Genomic DNA, 19,558 nt, shown 5'->3' with positions numbered 1-19,558 from the left:
TATCCTTAAGGGGCTTATCATAAGCATTGGCCATCATCTCTAGCTTCTTGAACTTTCGTACTTCTTGGTAGGATGCCAATGTCACTTGTTCTTTTACCAGTGGGCTTGGCCGCATCTTGGAATCACATCTTGGAAGCATTGAGTCAGATGTCTTTTGAGGCCTTGTTCCTGGCTGTACTGCCATCCATCCTTTCCAGCCGTGAGCTGTAATGTCCTGGGGCTTGCAAGATTGTCAGGAGATGGGAGCATTCTAAATGTGGCATTGTCTCTCACAGCCATCTTGATCATTGTGACTGACAGTTCTTAGAACAGGTCACTGTTACAGTCTTTTCTTCTGCTCCTTAGAGCCTCCTTCATCCACCATTGCCACACCCTCGGTTGTCTCTTTTGGCGTCGTCTCTTCTTCTTGCCATCGTTCTTCTTGCCGAGAGCTTTTTTTATCATCCTTGTGTCCTACTGTTTGTAGTATAATGTGTTGAGTTTGTGTCTCACCTGGAATTGCTCTGCCCTGTAGAGTAGTCCTGAGGAGGGGTAGGTGGAGAAGAAAGGAGACTTTAGAGGGAACCTTTTGCTTTGCTTAGCCACCCGAGCCACGCCTCGCACAGAGTGACTGTGGCTAGTCTGTGTGGTGTTCAGTGCAGATGTGGGAGTGGTGCAGTGGTGTCTTGCAGTTTTATAGTAGTTTGTCCTAAGGCCCACTGTTGTGGGATCCTAGGCAGTTTGCTTTGAGGAATGAGAACTTGGGAAAGGCTAAGCTTTCCCTGTCTGGGTAACTTTGACAAATAATTCTTTTGCAGATGGCTAGGATGTAAACCTGGTATGAACAGAGGAGGCCAGAGGAGCACAGCAACGAGGTGGGTCGGTGCCTGAAGTCCAAGCTATGGCCTGACTTTGGGCTCTACGTTTACCTCACTGTTGGGACTTTCATTTTGAAGATGTGAAGTGCTTGAAGCAGCAGGGTATTGGCACTGGGGGGACCATGAGCTGGATGAGTATTGATTCCAGCACAGAACTGGATGTTACTGGAGTTGTTGTATTAGTGATGAAACTATAAGTAGCCTTTGATTTTTTGTGTTTTACAGGTGGTCTGCAGCATTCAAATTGCTACTCCAACATGAGAGACACCCTTCCAGACAGAGGTCACAGTCGAGCACTTTCAGGTGGAACCTGCCTCGGCAATGCAGCACTTTTGGACACTACATCGGTATGTGCCTTTCCATTTTGTTTTGCCCCTTCTCCCTTGGGAAGGTTGGTCATCATTCAGCTTTTCAGGGGTGGTGTTTCATGGTGGTTATGTTGCAGGGCTGTTCTTTGTCCTTATTTTTAGGAAGTAAACCTGGATATCAGCAGTCAAGATCAAATGAGTGAGGTAAGCAGTGACCAGTGGACACAACCAGTTATTGCTTGGGTGCCAAATTCTGGGGCAGCTCAAAGCATGCATTGTCTAAGCATCCATTTGTGTGTTTTAGGTGGCCCACTCGTATTATGCCTACAGGGGCTGAACCCCCTCATGGACCAGCTGATGGAGCCAGTTTATCACCCTTGAGCTGCCCCTGTGAGCCTTCCAGAACTATTACAGGACTCTGCGATGAAGCCTGTACCTTTTCTGTTTGAAGGTGCCATCTGGGCAGCCTTTGGCAATGGTTGAGGAGTTGCAGCGACTCGGGGAGGGAGGGAGGAGCAAGGGTCCACTCAAGTTTCAGCAATGCCCCATCACCTTGTCTCCTTTTAACCCAGGTATACCCTGCGCCGGCAGCCTTGGAGTGCGGCCACGGTGTATGAGCCGAGGACCGGGGCGTTCTCAGGAGACGGTGAGTAGTGGGATTGTTGGGTTTTGGCTGATGTGCTGCTGAGTTCAGGCACTGATATTTGGTTTTCTTTCTTGTAGTAGACTAAGAGAGAACAGCTCACTGAGGGCAGGAACTCCCCAGAGGACGAGGCGGCCTTCTTTTGCACCTGATGAGGATTTGCATCCCTGGATATCCGAGAGCTAAGTCGAGGGCTACGCCTCAGGGAGGGGGATGAGAGTGGTGTGCTGGGTCAGGACTTGGTGGGAGGGATTTTTGAATTAGCTTTGGAGATGGGGATGTCCACGAGAGGGCCCCTTAGGCCGTGTAAAGGGAAAGTCTCACTTTTGATCACAATGCTGAGGTGTACAGGGCAGAGCAGTCCCGGTGCGTGTTGTGTCACTTGTCTATTGTGTGTTCTGTGTCTTTTGGGCATCTTGTGTCACATGTCTTCTGCCTTACCCCTTTGAGGGGCTTATCAGAAATGCTGGGCATCATCCTTAGCGTCTCCTTTGCGTTCCTTGGCCTGACGCTGGTACCCTTGAACCTTTGACTTGCAAGCTTGGACATGCATCGGAATCGCATCTCTCTTTAGCAATATCGAGTCAGACACCTTTTACAGTCTTGTTCTGAGCTGTATTGACAGCTGTGCACCACAACGATCCATTATAACAGATTAGGACTTGTGAGAATGCGAGGATAGGTGGAGGATTCCAACCGTATGGTTCTCGGGCATCCATCTTTGCGGTTCTTGGCATAAGTCCTTCTGTTAGGGTCTTTTTCTGCCGGAGTTCTTTGAGCCTCATCGGCCTCATCTAGGTCATCTCATTGGTAATTCTTCTTGCTGAGAGTTTCCTCTCCTTGTTGCATCCCCTTGTTTGTCATCTCCTGTGTCACAGGTGTCTGTGTGTTTGGGCCGGGGCTGCTTTGCCCTGCTACATGGTCTGGGTGTAGGTGTAATAGGATAAGTCCTAGGGACTTGACATTTGTAATGTAGGGATTAGTTGGACTCAAGATAGTATTTCTAGATTGACACAAGATGTCTGGAGCTGGTAAGTTCTCATGCAGTACTTTGACTTTTGTCATAACTTTCTTTCAGCTGCAGATGGATTGAACCTGTGACAGAGTGCCCCATACCAGGTGAGGTGGTTCCCACAGGAAGGTCAGTCACCGTTTGTCTTTGCAGGGCAAGTGTAAATGGTGACTGTGTTACAGCTTTGTTCTTCATCTTTATTTGTAGGAAGTAATGCTGAATAGCAGTGGTCAAGGTCGATGGAGCGAGGTGAGCGGTGACTGGTGGACAGAATGAGTTGTTACTGCTTGGGTATCAGTTTCTGGTGCAGCTCTAAGCATCCGTTTTTGTTTGTGCATTTTAGGTGGTCCACTGGGAAGGTGTCCTGGCCCTGGGGATGCTGGAGGCCAGGTGCGTGTAAGCTTAAGGTATGGGTGTGGTGTACTTCAGTTGGAGCAGGGAGGCTGTGGTTTCAGTCTCTCAGCATGTTTTTCTGCTTTGCTTCTCTGCAGGTGCTGCTGCTGCCCTAGGCATGCCAAGGGACAGAGGCGAGCAGGTGAGTTGGTATTTAGGTGGGGCGACTGATAGGTGAGAGGTACGTGGCAGCATGCGAAGCGTGTCCCTTTTTGCTTTGCAGGCATCGTCCGGGCCACCTCCGGAGTCGGATTGAGATTTGAGGTGAGCCTGGGCCAGCGGTGCAGAGGGAGCCCGTGCATTATTCTTCTGGAGGGCGATAGTCACAGTTTGTTTTGTTGTCTTAGGTACCACAAGTAGGTGCAGAGCCTAAGTTTGGAAACGGCCGGTAAGCGATGAGCCTCGGCAGTTATGAGGGAGAGGGGCGTTGTGCAAGGGGTCACTTCTGGGACGTGTCATCACAGTCTGAATTTTGTCATTGTTCTCTGTCTTTTGCAGCCGCCGAAGTGGACTGTGGGCCATGTATTGACGTCCACGGTGCTGAAGCATTGTTTTCTGTCGAGGATGGATTTCGTCTGCTGGTCTTCAGAGAGCTAAGTGTGGGGACTGTTGGTTGGGAGAAGGCAAACACCTTTGGAATCACAGGAGGCAATTTGAAGTTAGCTGAGAGGAGAGGGCTGTATTGGGCCGGGCCCCTTGGAGGTTAAGGGAGTTTTTCTTCAGCATCACTCGAGCCTTTGCCGGGCCGGGCAGTTCCAACCCATCTCCATGTTCTCGTGAGCTTCGCATCACTGGATTTTGAGTCTTGATGTCATTGTCCGTCTTTTCACCCGAGGAGCCTGCCTTCGGGTCTGGCATGATTGCCATGGTCTAAATTTTGCCTACTCTTCAGTGTAGCCACACTCTTGAGCATAACACGCGGGCATCTTGCATCTTGGCCATTTGTCGGTCGGTCATGTTTTGTGATGTCACTTCAGCCTTTGGCGGCAGAATCCTTCTCTAGGGAACCCTTTGTATCACCTGGCAGTCGTTGCCTCCTTCTCTAGGCCTGCTGCACTTCTTGAGCATCCTCTTACCAGCTTTGGCACTAACTTCTTATAGGGAGTTTACATTTCACTGTCACATACTACTGCCGTAGAGCCTTCTTTCCTTCGGCATCGTGGGCCTCTGGCTCATCTTGCACTAGGAATCTTGGGCCCATCAGGTGAAACTGCTGGGCAGTTTCAATTTGTGTCTGTGATGTGGTTTGTGTCCGTTGTCTTCAGTGTCACAGGGCTTTGTGATGTCTCAGTTCTTTACAGGCATCGTTATGGGCCATATCGGCAGCGGGAGTACTTGCATACTTTCCTGGATTGGGCTTATTCTGGCATCTTTATGGTTTTGCTTTTTGAGACCAGAAGTACACAAGATGTTCCTATCCATCTTCCTTCTCAGTTTTGGTAGTATCTTTTTTCATGTGCCATTCCCTTGGACTTCTATATGCAGTGTACTAGACCCTCCTCACTGCAGTAGTTCCATAGCTTCCGTCACCTCAAAGCATCCTGGTCTCAAGAATTTATCTTCTGAAGCGTTCTCTCAAGTCTTCGTGTCATCTTTGCTTATATTTGATGCACTGTGTGTCCATGTGCCACTTATGCTTGGAGCTGCCCTGCCCTGGCACATTCAGTCATGGCTCGTTTGAACAGTTTTAAAACTCTCCCTCTCTTGTCTGTGGGCTTTTGGGTAGAAAGCTTATGGGCCTGGTGTGGGGATAACTCCTAGCTGTCAGCTACTTGTAGACTGCCTCATGCTGTCTTGCAGGTCCCCGAGGCAGATTTTGATCCCTATGGTCACTGATGCTACCAATTTTCCCAGGATCTACTGTTCCACATCAAGGAGCAGCAGATGGAAGATGCTTTAACATCTTCTTTAGGGGGGGGTGTTTCTAGTAAGGGCTGCAGTCAGAGTGTAAGCTGAAGAAGGGGTGTCTGAGAGTGTGTCTGTCTGTGTGTGTGTTGACTGGCTCTAACCTTATGTGTGTGGTGTTTTTTGCCTTTCAGGTTCTTCAGTTCATTTTAAAATTTTGAATACAAAAAGCCCAGCTGGTCCTGCCCATGCTGTGGGGTTAGTCAGAGGGACACAGGGTTCCTCTTCTCCTCTCTGCTGGGATGAACTGCCTAGGGAATACCATTTCTGACAGCCCAGTCCTACTTGTGTCTTTTGGAAAAGGGCAGAGGTGAAGAGGCAACTGCCAGAGTTCCTTGGGGATGATGGAGTTGTGGTGTTTGGCTGTGCCCGGAGGGGCAGGTTGGGCATTATTTGTGTGTCTGAGGACTGGTTTGGGTGTTGGGGAGCCCAGGGAGCTGAGCTCTCAGTGCATTCCCAGCTCTCCCAGGGGTGGGAGCTGGTGCAGGGCTGGGTGACAGCCTCTGGTTGGGCTCGGGGCAGGCACTGGCCCCGGCACAGACACGGGGTGGTTTGGGGACGCTTGGGGAGCAATGGGAGGAAAATGAGGGATGGTGCTGGGCAGAGCGATCAGCCTGTGCTCGTGTCAGTGCAGCTGTGCAGGGCACTGGGATCTGGGTAAAACTCCAGCTCTCCTGGTGTTCAGGGATGCAAGGTCTGAGGGACTGGATTTACCTGGGGCTTTCCAGGAACAAGGGGAAATGTGGTGCCAGAGCTGTGCCCCATCAGGTTGTGTTTCCCTTTGGGGACAGGGAGTCTCTGGGCTGAGGTGAGATTGCTGTGTGAGTGGCAGGGAACAGGGAGCTCAGAATTGCAGGCACTGATGGAATAGTTGTCTTAGGTCTATTTGGTTTGTGTTTGTGAAAACTGGGATTTGGGCTGGAGAGGTGCTCTTGGGAACAATGGATAGAGTACATTTGCTCTATGGATGTGTAAGGAAGGACAGGGAAGGGGAGTATTTATAAATTGTTATCAGTATTTCATGCAAATTTGGGGTGGAGCGTTGATGTAGGTGGGTGGGTTTGGCTTGGGCCTGTCAGGACTAACCACAAAGAATCCAACCAAGCCCCTGACCCCTCAAGGCATCTGTGAAACACTTCCACAGAAACCCAAGTCAGAAATCCAGTGATAATGGAGGTAAAATTATAGATAATTGCCTATGATCGGTGGGGAATTTCCTTTGGAATTATCAACCAAGGCAGAGCATATCTTTCAGCTCTTTTCCTGGTGTGCAGTTTCCTCTCTGGTTTAAATGAGTTTGTGTGCTCCTGTTAACAAGCAGTGTGTTTTCACCCTGAAATTTGGGGTGATAGTCTTTCTCTAGTGTTTTTCCCACAACTGACTCATCCTTTCCATGAATAGTCCATGTTGTTCTACACAGCTGCTTTGGCCCTGGGTCAGAGAGAGAGAAGGGAAATGACTTTTTAGGGTGTTGAAATTTCTCCCGGCAGGAGTGGGACGGTCTTGCCCCTCCCCAAAGCCCTGCAGGCGCATGGGAGTAGCTCAGTGCCGGCGCAGCTCTCTGAGCAATAACAACGCTTGGGAGGTTCGAGTGTTGATAACAACTCTCTTGTCTCTTGGTAGCAGTCCTAGGTGGAGGAGAGGAAAACAGGAACTTGTGTTATTCATGGAAAACCTTCTGCTGTTTCTTGTGCAGACTTTTAGATCTTTGTATGATTTACTATCCAGTGTCTGTAGGTAGAGAATGACTTATTTGAGGTAAAAATTGAGATAATCAGTAATGGATAGGTATGGAAAATGTTTGAAGTAAACTTGAGGTGACCTGTAGTGGAGAGCATGAAGATTTTGAAGTAAACTATAGCAATCAGTTGTGCACAGGTAGGGAAACTTCTGGGGGTAAAATACAAGGTCATCTCTAGGTGAGGGAATGAACACTTTTTGAGGTAAACTGAGTGAATCAGTTGTGGAAGTATTAGTAAATTCTGGGGCTGAAACTTGATGTAACCTCCATGGTAGAAAATAAATAAATGTTTTGAGGTAAAAAGGAAGTCATCAATGTTGGAGAGGCAGGGAGATTTTGAGAGTAAATTTGAGTCTGTAGTGCAGAGAATGAACATACTGAAGTTAAAGGGAGGTAGTAACTTGTAGACAGGGAAAAAATTTGGGGGTAAAGTCTGAGGTAATGTCTAGGGGAGACAACATTTTTGAGCTAAACTGAGGCAGACACTAGGTGACAGGTTGGAAAAGTTTTGGGGGTAGAAATTAAAATGACCTGTTGGGCAGAGAATGGACATACGGAGGTGAAAATCAGGTAATAAGTAGTGGACAAGTAGCAATAATTTTGGAGGTGAAATCTGGGGGGATGTGTGGCAGGGAGAGCGTACATCGTGAGGTAAAGTGAGACAGTACTGGAAAGATAGTGAAATATTTCATAGTAAAACTTGATGAAATCTCCAGGGCAGAAAGAGAATATTTATAGGTCAAAAAGAGTAAATAGTTAGCGGGCAGGTAGGGAAAATACTGGGGGTAAAATCGGAGGTTATCTCTAGGGGAGAGAATGAACATACTGAGGTAAAAATCAGGCAATGAAGAGTGAATGTTAGGGAAATTTTGGGGGGTAAAACTGGAGATAATCTCCAGAGGTAGTGAATGAATACTTTCTTGTAAAAAAGAAGAAATCAGAAGTGGACAGACAGGGACAGCTCGGAAGGAAAATCTGAAGCAATCCCCAGGGAAGAGAATGAACATCATGAGGTAAACTGAGGCAGTCATTTGCAGAGACACAGTGAAAATTCTGGGGATAGACACTGAGACATTCTTGAGGATATAGAAAATTACTTTTTGGGGTAAAAATGAGGTGATGGGTAGGGCAAAGCTTGTGGGAAAAACTTGAAATAATCTGTAGGGCAGAGCATGAGCATTTTGATGGAAAAATGAGATATTTATTCTTTACTTCCTTTGGGCTAACTTAATCTCCACCCTTCCATGAGCAATTCCTTGGCTTCTCCTGGAGAAAACCCCATGGCAGAGGCAGTCTGCAAAGGAGCCCAGAGCTGTGCTTGGAGCAGAGAGTGCTGAGAGCTGCGGGTGCCTCTGCTGCCCCAGGCTGGCAATATCCCCATGGAACAGACTGGGCAAATAGGATTAGAGGGAGCACAGTCCCTTCAGGGAAGGGGTTTTCTCCTGTGCACATCAGGCACGGGGCAGGAAGGGAACTTTGGAAATGGGCTGCTTTCCCCCAGAAAGCATCACTCGCATCAAGAGCAAAGGTTGGTTTGGGTGTGAGCACTTGAAATAACTTGGAAAGAGAAGCAATCACCTTTTGCTGCTTCTTTCTTTCTTTCTTTCAGATGCTGGGATTGCCTCTGTGGACATGTGCTGAGCTCTCCCCGCAGGGAACTGTCAGCCCTGAATGCCTGTGCAATAACTGCAGCTGCCCAGGTAGGCACAGGAAACTATTCCACACATTAAATTGCCATGACCTGAGGCACTCCTGGAGAGAGTGTAGAGAGTTACAGCACTGATCCTGCTCCTTGCTTTCCCAGTAGTGCATGAACATGATTTCATCCTGATCCTGATCATTCCAAGGACAATAACCACTGAGGTGCCACTGACGATGCCACTTTTCTGACGGGCCTGGCCCAGAACTGTAGCCCGGCAGCATTCTGGGGGGGCAGTTCAGTTCCCCCTCCATTCCTAGACTCTGGGCCGTTCTAGGAGACATCTGATCCCTTTCCTAGGCTGCCACCACAGCCTAAGCTCCCACCCCCACTGGGCCGTGACGGCATCGGCGCACCCAAAGCCACCCGACGGCTCCGGCCCTGCCCATCAGGCCCGGCCAGGGGAGCTGAAATAAAGCCTGGAAATCTCAAGGGTAAACTGGCAGCACAACCACAACCCTCCCTCACTTGAGAGTAAAGAGGTGTCCCTGTATTTACACACATCCAGGAACAATACTCCTCTAGAGGAATCTTGGATTTACTTTTTTATCAGTTGAACTGGCACAGCTGCCACCTGATGCCATTAAATTCTCCATCCCCACAATCCCTGGTTACCCTTGGCTGTGGGGTTTTGCTGTCCCACAGTTAGGAGGGAGCTCTGGCCAGCCTGATTGCCCAAGAGCATTTGAAATCCTAATCCTCACTTCTTTGACTAATGAATCTCTTAAAAGCCACTCTGCATTGTGCAGAAAAGCGCCTTGGTCCCACTGGGAGCTGCACATCTATAACAGCTGTTCTCGGTTATTCCAAGTGAGTAAAATAATTATTAAGGAAAAGAGGAAACAGTTAAACCAAACAACTTTTGCCTGATGTTTTCATCAGGAATGAGTTGGGAGCTAAGCAGCAAGGCCCTCAGACAGGCACAGTGTCTGATATAAACTATATCTGTGCACACATAAAAAATGTTATATATAAATAGATATCTATGTGCCCTAATATATGACATATTTACATTACGGAGTTATGTAAGTCATAAATATCTGCCCTATCTATAACCACAATTTTTTTATCACAAACTACCTCTAATTTACCCCCCCACACCTGATTCTAGGAATGTAACATTTTTAGGGATCCTAAAATCAAACAGATGCAGGAAAATAAACCATGATTTTATCCCCTTAATTCCAAGATGTTTTCCTGGATGTGTACTGCTGGGTCTGTTTTTCTGTAAGATCTTGTGGCTTATCCCTGAAGTGCACTTGGCATTGTCAGGATCATGAAATCCATTTGGAATTTTACTGTCTCTGCAGTATCCAGTGAGGTGAGTTTTTCCAAAATTATTTCTCTCGGACCGAGCACATCTCCTCAAGTTCCTTCTCACTTTTTGCATCGTTGAAATGCAAAATGGGAAAAGATAAATGTGCAGCTCAACTGAAACAAGTAAAAAGCATCATTTCCCTTCTTTCTTGTTTTGTTCTTAGAGCCTGTTGGAGTGCTGGCCTGGATTTGGGAGGAGCCAAGTAGCCTGGAGCAGTGAGGTTTTTCCTGTCAGAAATCCATGCTGGGGATGTTTTCCCTGGCTGTCCCAAGGGGAAGGAACAGCTCTGGAGTTTTTGCAGCCACAGGCTGGGGATGCATCCCCTGAAAACCAGTTCAGGATCGTTCATCTGACTCTGTCCCTGACCTGTGGCTTCCAGGGAGCCTTCTGGTCTTCTGGATATTCCCAGGAGAGGATATTCCACCACCTGACTTTTAAGCCAGGAATTGCAAACCCAGTAAGTCAGTCACATTCTATGGGAGCTGCCCCAATGGTGGGATGGCAGAGGGCACAGCCCACGCTGCTGTTTGGGACATTCCCAGCTGGAACGGGAGCCAGCTGGGCATTTTGGAGCGCTGAGGCCACAAGGGCAGCCTTGAGTGGCATTCCCAGGCAATGCTGAGGCATCCCATGCCTGTGGCACGTGGCAACACATGCCTGATGTGGAGCAGAGAGAGGAAGGGAGAAATTCTGAGTTGATGGGAGGAATGGAATTGGGCTTTCCAGAATGGAATTGGTATAGGTGCTGATGGTATCATGGAATCATGGGGTGGCTTGGAAGGGACACAAAGACCCTCTGGGCTCTGTTTTCCCATCCCATGGCAAAGAACACATCCAAAACTGCCTCCTCACCCTCATGGAATGGCAATGGGTGTTGGGAGCTCTGGCAGGAGCACCTGGAGACCAGGTAAGAATAGCAGTGGGATTGTTTTGGCTGCTGCTGGATGTGGTTTTCTCTTTTCAGGATGTTCCTCTGATCGATGTTTTCACAGTAGCTTGCTAGGCCTCATTTGAGGATAATTCCAAGAATTTGGAAGTAGTTGGAAAAGAGTGAGGACAAAAGGTGAACCTGATCCATTTCTAGTAATTCTGAACTTCTCTTGCAGCACCATTCTGGGGGAAAGCTGGTTAAAGGATAAAGATGCAGAGGAACAAGTGTTGTCAACCCCCCTGCCTCCCTGACAGAGCAAAGCTTTCTGCAATCCCAGTAAATCTCTTGGAGAAACTGTGGGATCACAAGGTTTCCTAGGAAAGGAAAACTAAGGACAGAGATGAGGAAAGAGGCTTCCAATTAATAATGATTTGATGGAGGTAGGAATGATTCTTGTATGTTTGATGCACCCCTTTTTATTCCTGGGATAATTTTAAATGATTTCTTTAAAAACTCATTTTGATTTGGGAATTCAAATTAGAGAGGAAGCGATGCAAAATAAATGCAGGGAGAGATCACAGAATCATCCTGGAATGGCAGAATAGTTTGGGTGGGAAGGGACCTTAAGGATCACCTCATTCCATCCACAGGGTGCTCCAAGCCCCAGCCAGCCTGGCCTCAAACACTTCCAGGGATGGGGCAGCCACGATTTCCCTGGGTTTCCGAGCACAAGAGGAAATTTCCAGCAGGAAGTGAGGGGTTTCCTTTGCTCTGCCTGGCCCTAGCAGGGCTTTGGGAGGCAGAGGGTGTGGGAACAGGAGCTTTGTCCACTGCCTTGGGGGAGTCTCTGATGTCCCAAAACCCAGCCGAGCAAGTGGTTGTGGTTTAACATCCCGTTCAAAGGAGATGCCAGGCCAGGAACGGGAATGGACTGCAGAGCAGGGATGGTGCCCAGCAGAGGGGTGACCGTCCAGGGGGTCCCAGCAGTCCATCCCTGCTGGCCAGGTTTGGGATGAGCAGGTTGGTGACTGTCCCTGTGCTTGCTCTGCAGGATGAGGAAGCCAGGCCTGCTGAGGAGGAAGATGAGGAGGTGTGGGAGGATGGAGACAGCGGCCACCAAAGGCTGCGGAAGGCACAGATCCAGGTAGGAGACGTTGCCTCCCGAGGAGAGGGACTTGTCTGTCCCATTGGAATTTGGGGCATGAGGCCAGTGGAACAAAGGGTTTGATTCCATTTTCTTACTTGGGTTTTCACGTGCCTTAAGAGAGCTTTGTGAAAATGTCATTATCCCTGATTGAATCTCTGAAAAACAGGGATTGAAGCTTTCAGAAGGGGCCCAACCCTGCCTGCACGTATCCAAGTGCAGCTCCAGCTCTTGCTTCCCTCTGGCAGAGGCAGCTTTAGGTGCAATATCCTGATGTTTCTGGGAGTGGGTTTTGGAATAAACCTACACACGGGCTGTCCATGGGTTGCTGCTATGGATTCTGTGAAAGGTGATCAGGAAAAGCAAGTTCAGAGTTACTCAGCAGATCCTCTGATTCCTGCCCATCTCATGGAGCTGGTCAGGGTGAAACTACTACTCCCATGCTTTTTATTTTCTCCTCTTAGTGCTGGTTTTTCCCCAGGTAAGTCAGTGTTGGAGCAGCCTTGTGGGTTTATCTGTAATGAGCAGTGGTTGTGTCTGCACACAGAGATAGCAGATCACAGCTGTAGTGTGCAAACGTTGGTGCTTTGTGCCTTAGTGCACACCCACATTTGTCAGCTGGCAGGGCTGATACGATGAGAAAACCTCGTACTCTTCAATAACCTGAGCACAGGCACTTCCTGAGTTGTTACATTTAACCAAAGCTCTGATAAAAAATACTACATTAATTTTTCTAATGGAGACCAGATTCCGCATGATCATAATTTACGTTTTGGGATACTCTTTGATTGACTCTGGTGGGAAGGGAGGTGAATCAGTATCGTGTACTTTAGGGAAAGATCTAGGGGAGAATTGAATTTTACTTCCTTGGAATTCACATCACCCCCCCTTACTCGGAGATGTTGATCTTGAGAACAACAAGCAGAGAACAGCCCAGGAAGGGCCGAACGTGAAAAAACCTCTTTGCTGTGTTCATCATTCTGTCTTAATCTTGGATTGTTTCCACCCTTCTCCTCCACCTGGAAGTCACAAGCATCCTGCAGTGGCAGGTACTCTGGGTTCTTCTGCCAGGAGTAGTCCAAGAACAGCTTTTGCTGGGAACAGCTCTGACCTTGCTGAAATCACTTCTGAAACCTCCCCTGACTCTTGCAGTGCCAGAATTTCATGGTGGCAGAGGTGAGGCAGGGACTGAGCCTGGTTCATTGTCCCCAGAGCTCGGGTAGTTTAGGACAGTCAGGCCAGTAAAGCCCCTGCTCAGGGCTGGGAACGAGATCCTGGCCAGCTTTCCCCTCTCTGCAGTCCTGCTGGGCTATGTCATGCCCTGGGGCCACTCTGCCATTGCTCAAATGGCCAAAATCCACTCATCCAGGAGGGGAAAAGGGAGGGAGGGCACAGGAATTCAGCTTAGGTGGTGAGGCCTGGAAAGTTTCAAGGCAACTAATTGATCTTTGGATTATTCCAGCAGAGCAGAGAACACGGTGCCATGGGCTCTGGCAGGGCTGTGCTCAGCTCTTTGTTCTCTCCCAGGTCCAAAAGTGTGACCAGTTCCAGCAGCAGCAGCGACAGCTCAGCCAGCGACTCCTCCTCTGGCAGCCAGGACTCCTCTACCTCCTCCGAGGACAGTGACAGTGAGGACAGCTCCTCCCCCTCCTCCAGCAGCTCTTCCTCCGACTTCGACTCGCATCCGAGCTCCTCCAGCAGCAGCAGCAGCGACAGCAGCTCTGAGGATGAGCCCCCAAAGAAGAAGAAATAGCTGGGGAGCTGCAGGACTGGTGTGGAGTGGGGGAGAAGCCCCTCCCAGGGGCTGGAGCACACGGCTGCCAAACATTCAATGGTCAACATTTCTACTGCTCACACTTTCCAAGTGTTTTGCCTAGTTGTTCCTAGGACATGGAAGGTATTAAATGGCTTCCTGAGACTTACTGAGAGAGTATTTTTGTGCTGTATCCTTTTATGGAAGATTTTACTTTTTTAGTTCCAAGAAAAATTCTAAAAAAATCTATCATCAGATTCGTTTCTATGAGCTGAAGTCCAGTAACCTGGATGTTTGCATGCTGGAAAGCAAAAGCTTTTTATTGCCAGTTATGCTGCGCATCGTGTGCTGTTCCTCTGTTAATGACACCTTCACCTCCATTGAGAAAATCCTCTCCAACTGGTAAAAGCAGAAGTTTTTCAGCGCTGCTGTGGAGCTGTGGCATTGTTGAAGCTGAATGCACAACGTGTCCCACACAGAGCCTCCCATCTCATTAGCTGGTGGCAAATGGATTCTGTGCTGCTGAGCTTGTGTTCCAATGGCTTTTCCTGATGCTTCCAGGTCCAGTCCTAAGTGCACCATGCAGTTGAGCTGTGTTGGTTTGTTCCTGATCAACGGAGTGCTTGTCCTGCCCGCAGGCTCTGGGCTTTTCACTGCCCTGTGGCCTTGGCTCGTGTATTGCAAGTGTCTGCTGAGACACAGAGTGTTGGTGTTGGGAAGCAGCAGCTCAGTGACTTGGGGCTGCTGCTGCTTTAGGAGTTTCATCTTTGTGCCTTTTTTTTTGTCAGTTCGGTGTGCCCCAGTGAGCCAAGGGCTGCCGTGGGTGTTCTGCAGAGCTCCAGCACAATATTGCCACGCAGCAAAAGCAGAGAAATAATAACAGCCACAACTGGGCACTGCTCTCACTGGATGCTCAGTAAAAAAGAGACTCCTTGAAATAAAGGGCTCAAAGCAAAGTGTTTCCCTTTGGCTGTGTGAAATGCAGGATTTCCGAGTGGCAGTCTGCAGAAATTCAGTCATTCTTTCTTTGTGGGAACTGCCCTGGAGAAGGAAGTGAGTGCAAAAGCCCCACAAGCCCTACAAACGCAGATGCAGACAGGCTCCAGCGCAGGGATTGCTGGATGCAGAGTGGGAATTCTTTGTTCTTCTGGTGCATTGAAGCAGTTGCCATTAGGATTTTATTTGGTGATGCAGTCTCCTGAATTTCTTCTTGTCGGAGTGCCCTTTGTGGGGAGGAGGCATCACTTGTGGAAGAATTCTCAAGTATCTTAGTTTAGGTAAAATACAGCAAGTAAAGTATTTTTTTTATAATTTTTATGGAAAAAGTAGTGCGTCGACTTCCTTTGGAATAAACTTAAACTTACTTAAATGTTTGGAAATCCCTATGTTCTGTGTGTGTGTGTGTCTGTGAGCACTCCTGTGTTTTACAGAACACACTGCAGAGTGTAAATAAAACTACCAGAAAGGTGTTTAAGTCTTGTGGACTGAATGTAGCATTTAATGGGAAAGTGAATAAATTATTAACCAGCAGTTGCTAAGTGGATGCTTCCTGCAAATATCCGAAATCTTTGTGGTGGTGTGTGCAGGTTGCAGCTGGAGTTGCCCTGGCATTGCCTCCCAGCGGGGCAGGATTGCGCCCCAGGAAGTTCTCCAGGCGGAAGTCCCTGGGTCTCCGGATTATTTTTTTTAAAAAGTTTAGTTTGTCTTGGCTTTTTCTTTTTTTTTCCTGCCCTTTCTGGTTCCTTTGTCTCTCCATGTTCTTATTTTACAGAGGATCCCCTCCCCAGCCCGGCCAGAGCCGCAGCCGCCTTCACGTGCTGCTGCCTCAGGCGCTGCTCCCGTGCTGGCTCAGGAATGTGATCAAAGCCCGGCTCAGCAGGAATTGTTGCGGGCCTGCTCTGTTTAATCGCTGCCGCTGCGAGCAAAGCTGCCCCTGCTCCTTGAGGGGAGCGCTCGCTGCAGCCCGGGAGGAAAAGAGCCGAGGAGAAGCTGCGCCCTTTGCAGGAGAAGCGCTGGGAGCAGAGGGGAGAGCGGGCAAAGGGAGCGAGAGCAGCGGGGCGGGCGGGGCGGCGTCAGCGGTGATCCCTCCGCGGTTGGGGCCGCATCACAAATAGTCCCTCGGGCGGATCACTCCGCGGTTGGGGACGCATCACCGGTGATTCCTCCGCGGGCAGGATCGCATCACAAGTAGTCCCTCCGGCGGATCCCTCCGCGGTGCGCATGCGCACTGATCAGCGGGGAAGCCCTTTGTCGTGTGGTCATTAAGGGAGCCATGGAAACAGTGCTGAGCATGCGCGGTGTTGTGGGAAGGGAAGCGCACGAGCAGCGCTGTACCTGGTTACGTCATGTGGTGTTGAAGGGCGGGGCGGAGCCGGGCAGCGCTGCGCATGCGCACTGGCTTTACCCTCCCGCTCCTGCTGCTCCGTGGGTACCGTCCGGCGGTGCCCGGGAGCGGCTTGGAAGCGCCAGGTTCGGTTCCCGGCTGCGGCAGCGGCGGGCGAGGGTTGTGGTGATAATGGAGGAGGGCGGCTGTTGCTGTGGCTGCAGCGAGGTGGAAAGTGAGCGGAGAACGGCGACGCGGCGTGTGCCGGGAAAAGACCCGACGGGGGGCGGCCCCGGAGCAGAGCCGGGCGGGAGCGGGCGGCGGGGGCTGCGCGGGGTGAAGGCGGTCCCGGCGCGGGCACGGAGCCGGGGAGGAGCTGCGGGGCTGGGGCCGGGACTTGCGGGCGGCACGGCGGGACCTCCCTGCAGAGCCTTTCCTGGGAAACAAAAGCGGGAGTTTGTCCCAGCTCGGCCCCGTGGCAAAGGGGCAGCGCAACCGAGGGGAGCAGCGCCTGAGCAGTGCGGCAGTTTAGGGGCGCAGGGAAGAGGCGGCTGGTGCTGGAGCGAGAACTTGCAGGTTTCTTACACTTAAATGAACGTGGAAAGCAGGGAGAGAGGTGGTATAAAAGCACTGGGTGCTCGGGCAGGTGAGACAGGACTCAGGGGAGGGAGTCGCTTTCCTGAGCTCCTGAAGTTCCACTTGCCTCTCTCACGAGCACTCGTGAGAAGTTTCCCATTTGGAGTTGGGCTCCAAAAGGAAGGAACTTGAAACTGCTTCTTCTGATAAATCCGTAAGTATGGGAGGCCCTACCAAGCCCACGGGTGTAAGCAGCCAATAACTCCCACGAGTATTTTAACCACTAAAAATAGCAACTTTTATTTCTTCTGCACACAGAGGACTTGGCTGTCCTGTGCAGGGTTCACTGATGCTGTGAATTGCAATCCAGGGCATCTTCAGGCTCCTGGTGCTTGGGACTGTGGTGTTTGGTGTGCAGAAAACATCCCAGGCTGTCCAGCTTGGGTGTGGCTGTGCATTTGCACAGTTCCTCAGAGTGGGAAAAGGCCAAGAGAGCGATGGGAAGGTCTTTCTTCCAGGCCCGGGCATCCTCAAGACACCTCAAGGATGGTTTTTAAATGTTTGTTGTCTTTTGTTTCCTAGCCCAGGAGCCGGAGAACGGGTGGAGACAGTGGCAAGCAGGAGTCCCATGTTTACATCTGCCCTTGGATTCCAGTTTCTCCCAGTGGGTCTGTGCTGCCCGAAGTACAAAGGAAGGAGGTGTTGGAGTACCTGTTTGTTCACCTGTTGAGCTTGGAAGAGATGCCGAGTGTGAAATTCCAGGAGTGCCGGCTCCTTGCGAGCTGTTGGTTGCTCAGGAGATGGGGTCGGGGAAAGGGGGGAAGAGTCCGAGCACAGCACAGTGGTAGGAGCTGGGTTTGCATCTCAATCTAAGGCATCTCAAAGCCTGATAAGCTGGAAAGAAGACTTTGCTGTGTTAATGCATAATTACATTTTTGTGCAATTTTTTGAAATTAGGGCTGGGATCAACCTGGGGAGGAGGTTGTCTGGCACAGTTCCCTGTGCCCTGCTTTGCCATGAGGAATGGATGCCTGACCTCTTTGCAGAGAGCTGCTGCTGATGTAGATTTCTCTGTTTCTATAGTGAATTTATCCCAGTACTTGGCTGCTATAAAGAAGTCTCCTCTTGCTGCAATTTCCCCCTATTACATTTAAGATCAGCTCCAGCTGAGTTAGAATTTAATCCCGACCTTTTCCCCCTTTTTTTTTTTCCAAGAGGCCTCAGCTATCTCACTATTTCTTTCCTCTCTCACCCTCCAGGTCCTGTTTTTCAGACTTTTCCTTATAAAACCCTTGATAACCCATTCCCCACTTAAGGCTTTGTTGTAGCCTTGTTTTGCTACCTTCTGGGTGCTGTGGATGAAGGTCTGGCTTTGAGGAGCACGCCCTGCTCCCTTTGCTCAAGGGATTGCAGTTATTCCAATCTCCTGCTGCTGAGGGCTTCCTTAGGCTCTTGCTGAAATGAAAAATGTCCAGGAAGCTTTTCCTTTTTTGAGATTAGACTGGTTGAGATATGATCATGATGGTTAAAAACCCACAGTGCAAATGAAGGTTTCCCCCTTCTTCCCCCCTGCTCCCCACTTGCTCCATGCTCGGTCCTCTCCCTGCACAGTTCATTCCTTTGTAATCACAACTGCTAAGGAAACCTTTCTAATCTTGTCAATTGGCAATGCAACTGCTTTTAACTTCTGTTTTAAAATAGGTTTTGAAGTCAGGCTCTGCCCTTGCTATTGATTTGAATTCTTGACTGAGCAAGTTATTGGTGCTTAAGAAGCCCTTTGTTGCTTTAAAGCCTTTCTCCAAGGGTCAGAGAATAACACTGACAGGGAGTGAAGGAGCGCTGCCCAGTAGTTTCTTAGAAACGGAATGTGTTAAACCAGGTTTCTTTAAAAGCAGTTTTGAGTAAGTGAAATTCAGGTACTTGAATTACTTTGGGAAATGGTCCATTTAGGATAGATCTACACTGACAGAAGCTGTTTATCTGAGGTCAGTCCATGCTTTGATCAGTGCAGGGCCTTCCCCTCAAGAAACGCATGAGCCAAGCCCAGCAAGGTAGAGGAAAAGACAGACACAAGTTCAGCTTAGAGAGCTGCACGGGTGAAATCCCATGAATATGCCTGGAGCATGGCCCTCCCCAGCAGCTTTTCTTACAGTTAAATTCTTAAAAAAGCTAGAAGCTGATGCTCAGTACTTTGGGATCTGGCTCAAAACTGCGGAGAGGATAAACTCCCTTACTGGAACTCGGGCAGTGGAGTGCCCACAAGCCAGCAGCCCGGTTGCTTCTTGTTCAGCTTCATTTCAACGTTGTTTTTTTGTTGTTTTGGTTGGTTGGCTGGTTTTAAAGTATTCTTAGAGATGCTACAAGTGGAAGAAGAGAACAGAAATAGAGTGGAGCACCACTGGCATATTACCTGATATTTTACTGTTCCTCTTTTTCTTTTAAAAATATATGTAGATAACATGAACTTTTAAACTCTGTGATTTGGGAGAAACACTCTTTTTTCTCCCTCTCTTTGGAAGAGATATGCAAGTCCTGAGCCGTTGGGCCAATGCTTGCTGCATTTTGTTTACGTTTTTACAATCAAACAAGGGGCTGATAAGATTGACAAGGAAGATACAACTCAGGAGCTCACTAGGCAGCAGCCTCCAGACTCTTTGGGTGATGCAGTAGGGTATGAAGACTGTTCTCCAGTGCGAGATTAATCCATAATAACATGCTCACTGACATAAAAGTCACTTCTTATAAGCCACTTCTTATTCCCTGAAGTGCAGGAGCTGAGGTGTTTGACAAAGCCTTGGCAGAATGATGAAGTAGATCCCTGTCAGATTTCTCCTTCTTGTGCTAGTGAGAGCAATCCATCTTCTTTAAGGGTTTTGTTCCTTTGGGATTGTGTGTAGTTTAGAGGGAGAACAGTACCCAGAAGCATTAATTATTTAATCTGCACTGCTTTTTTCCTCGACATGTGAGGCCTGAGTATTGTGCTGGGAAGCGGGGCCAATAAAATTTCTGGGAGTC

At 49.1% G+C, this 19,558-nt stretch overlaps 1 protein-coding gene and 1 long non-coding RNA gene across 2 annotated transcripts; both read left to right on the top strand.

Annotated features, from left to right (window-relative positions):
- The first annotated feature begins 1,453 nt into the window (after positions 1-1,453).
- On the top strand, positions 1,454-3,072 carry LOC138100647 (uncharacterized). The gene is made up of 3 exons (XR_011146877.1): positions 1,454-1,811; positions 1,892-2,927; positions 3,028-3,072. It is a non-coding gene; the product is annotated as an uncharacterized lncRNA (long non-coding RNA).
- An 8,384-nt stretch (positions 3,073-11,456) lies between these two features.
- Positions 11,457-15,703, top strand: LOC138100644 (zinc finger CCHC domain-containing protein 10-like). The gene is made up of 2 exons (XM_068998517.1): positions 11,457-11,891; positions 13,419-15,703. The coding sequence occupies exons 1-2, from the start codon at positions 11,800-11,802 to the stop codon at positions 13,642-13,644; spliced, it is 318 nt and encodes a 105-aa protein (XP_068854618.1). The 5' UTR covers positions 11,457-11,799; the 3' UTR covers positions 13,645-15,703.
- Positions 15,704-19,558: the final 3,855 nt, after the last annotated feature.

Source organism: Aphelocoma coerulescens, unplaced genomic scaffold (assembly GCF_041296385.1).
Source record: "Aphelocoma coerulescens isolate FSJ_1873_10779 unplaced genomic scaffold, UR_Acoe_1.0 HiC_scaffold_123, whole genome shotgun sequence".
Lineage (NCBI taxonomy): Eukaryota > Metazoa > Chordata > Aves > Passeriformes > Corvidae > Aphelocoma > Aphelocoma coerulescens.
This window is presented reverse-complemented; position numbering and strand designations above follow the sequence as displayed.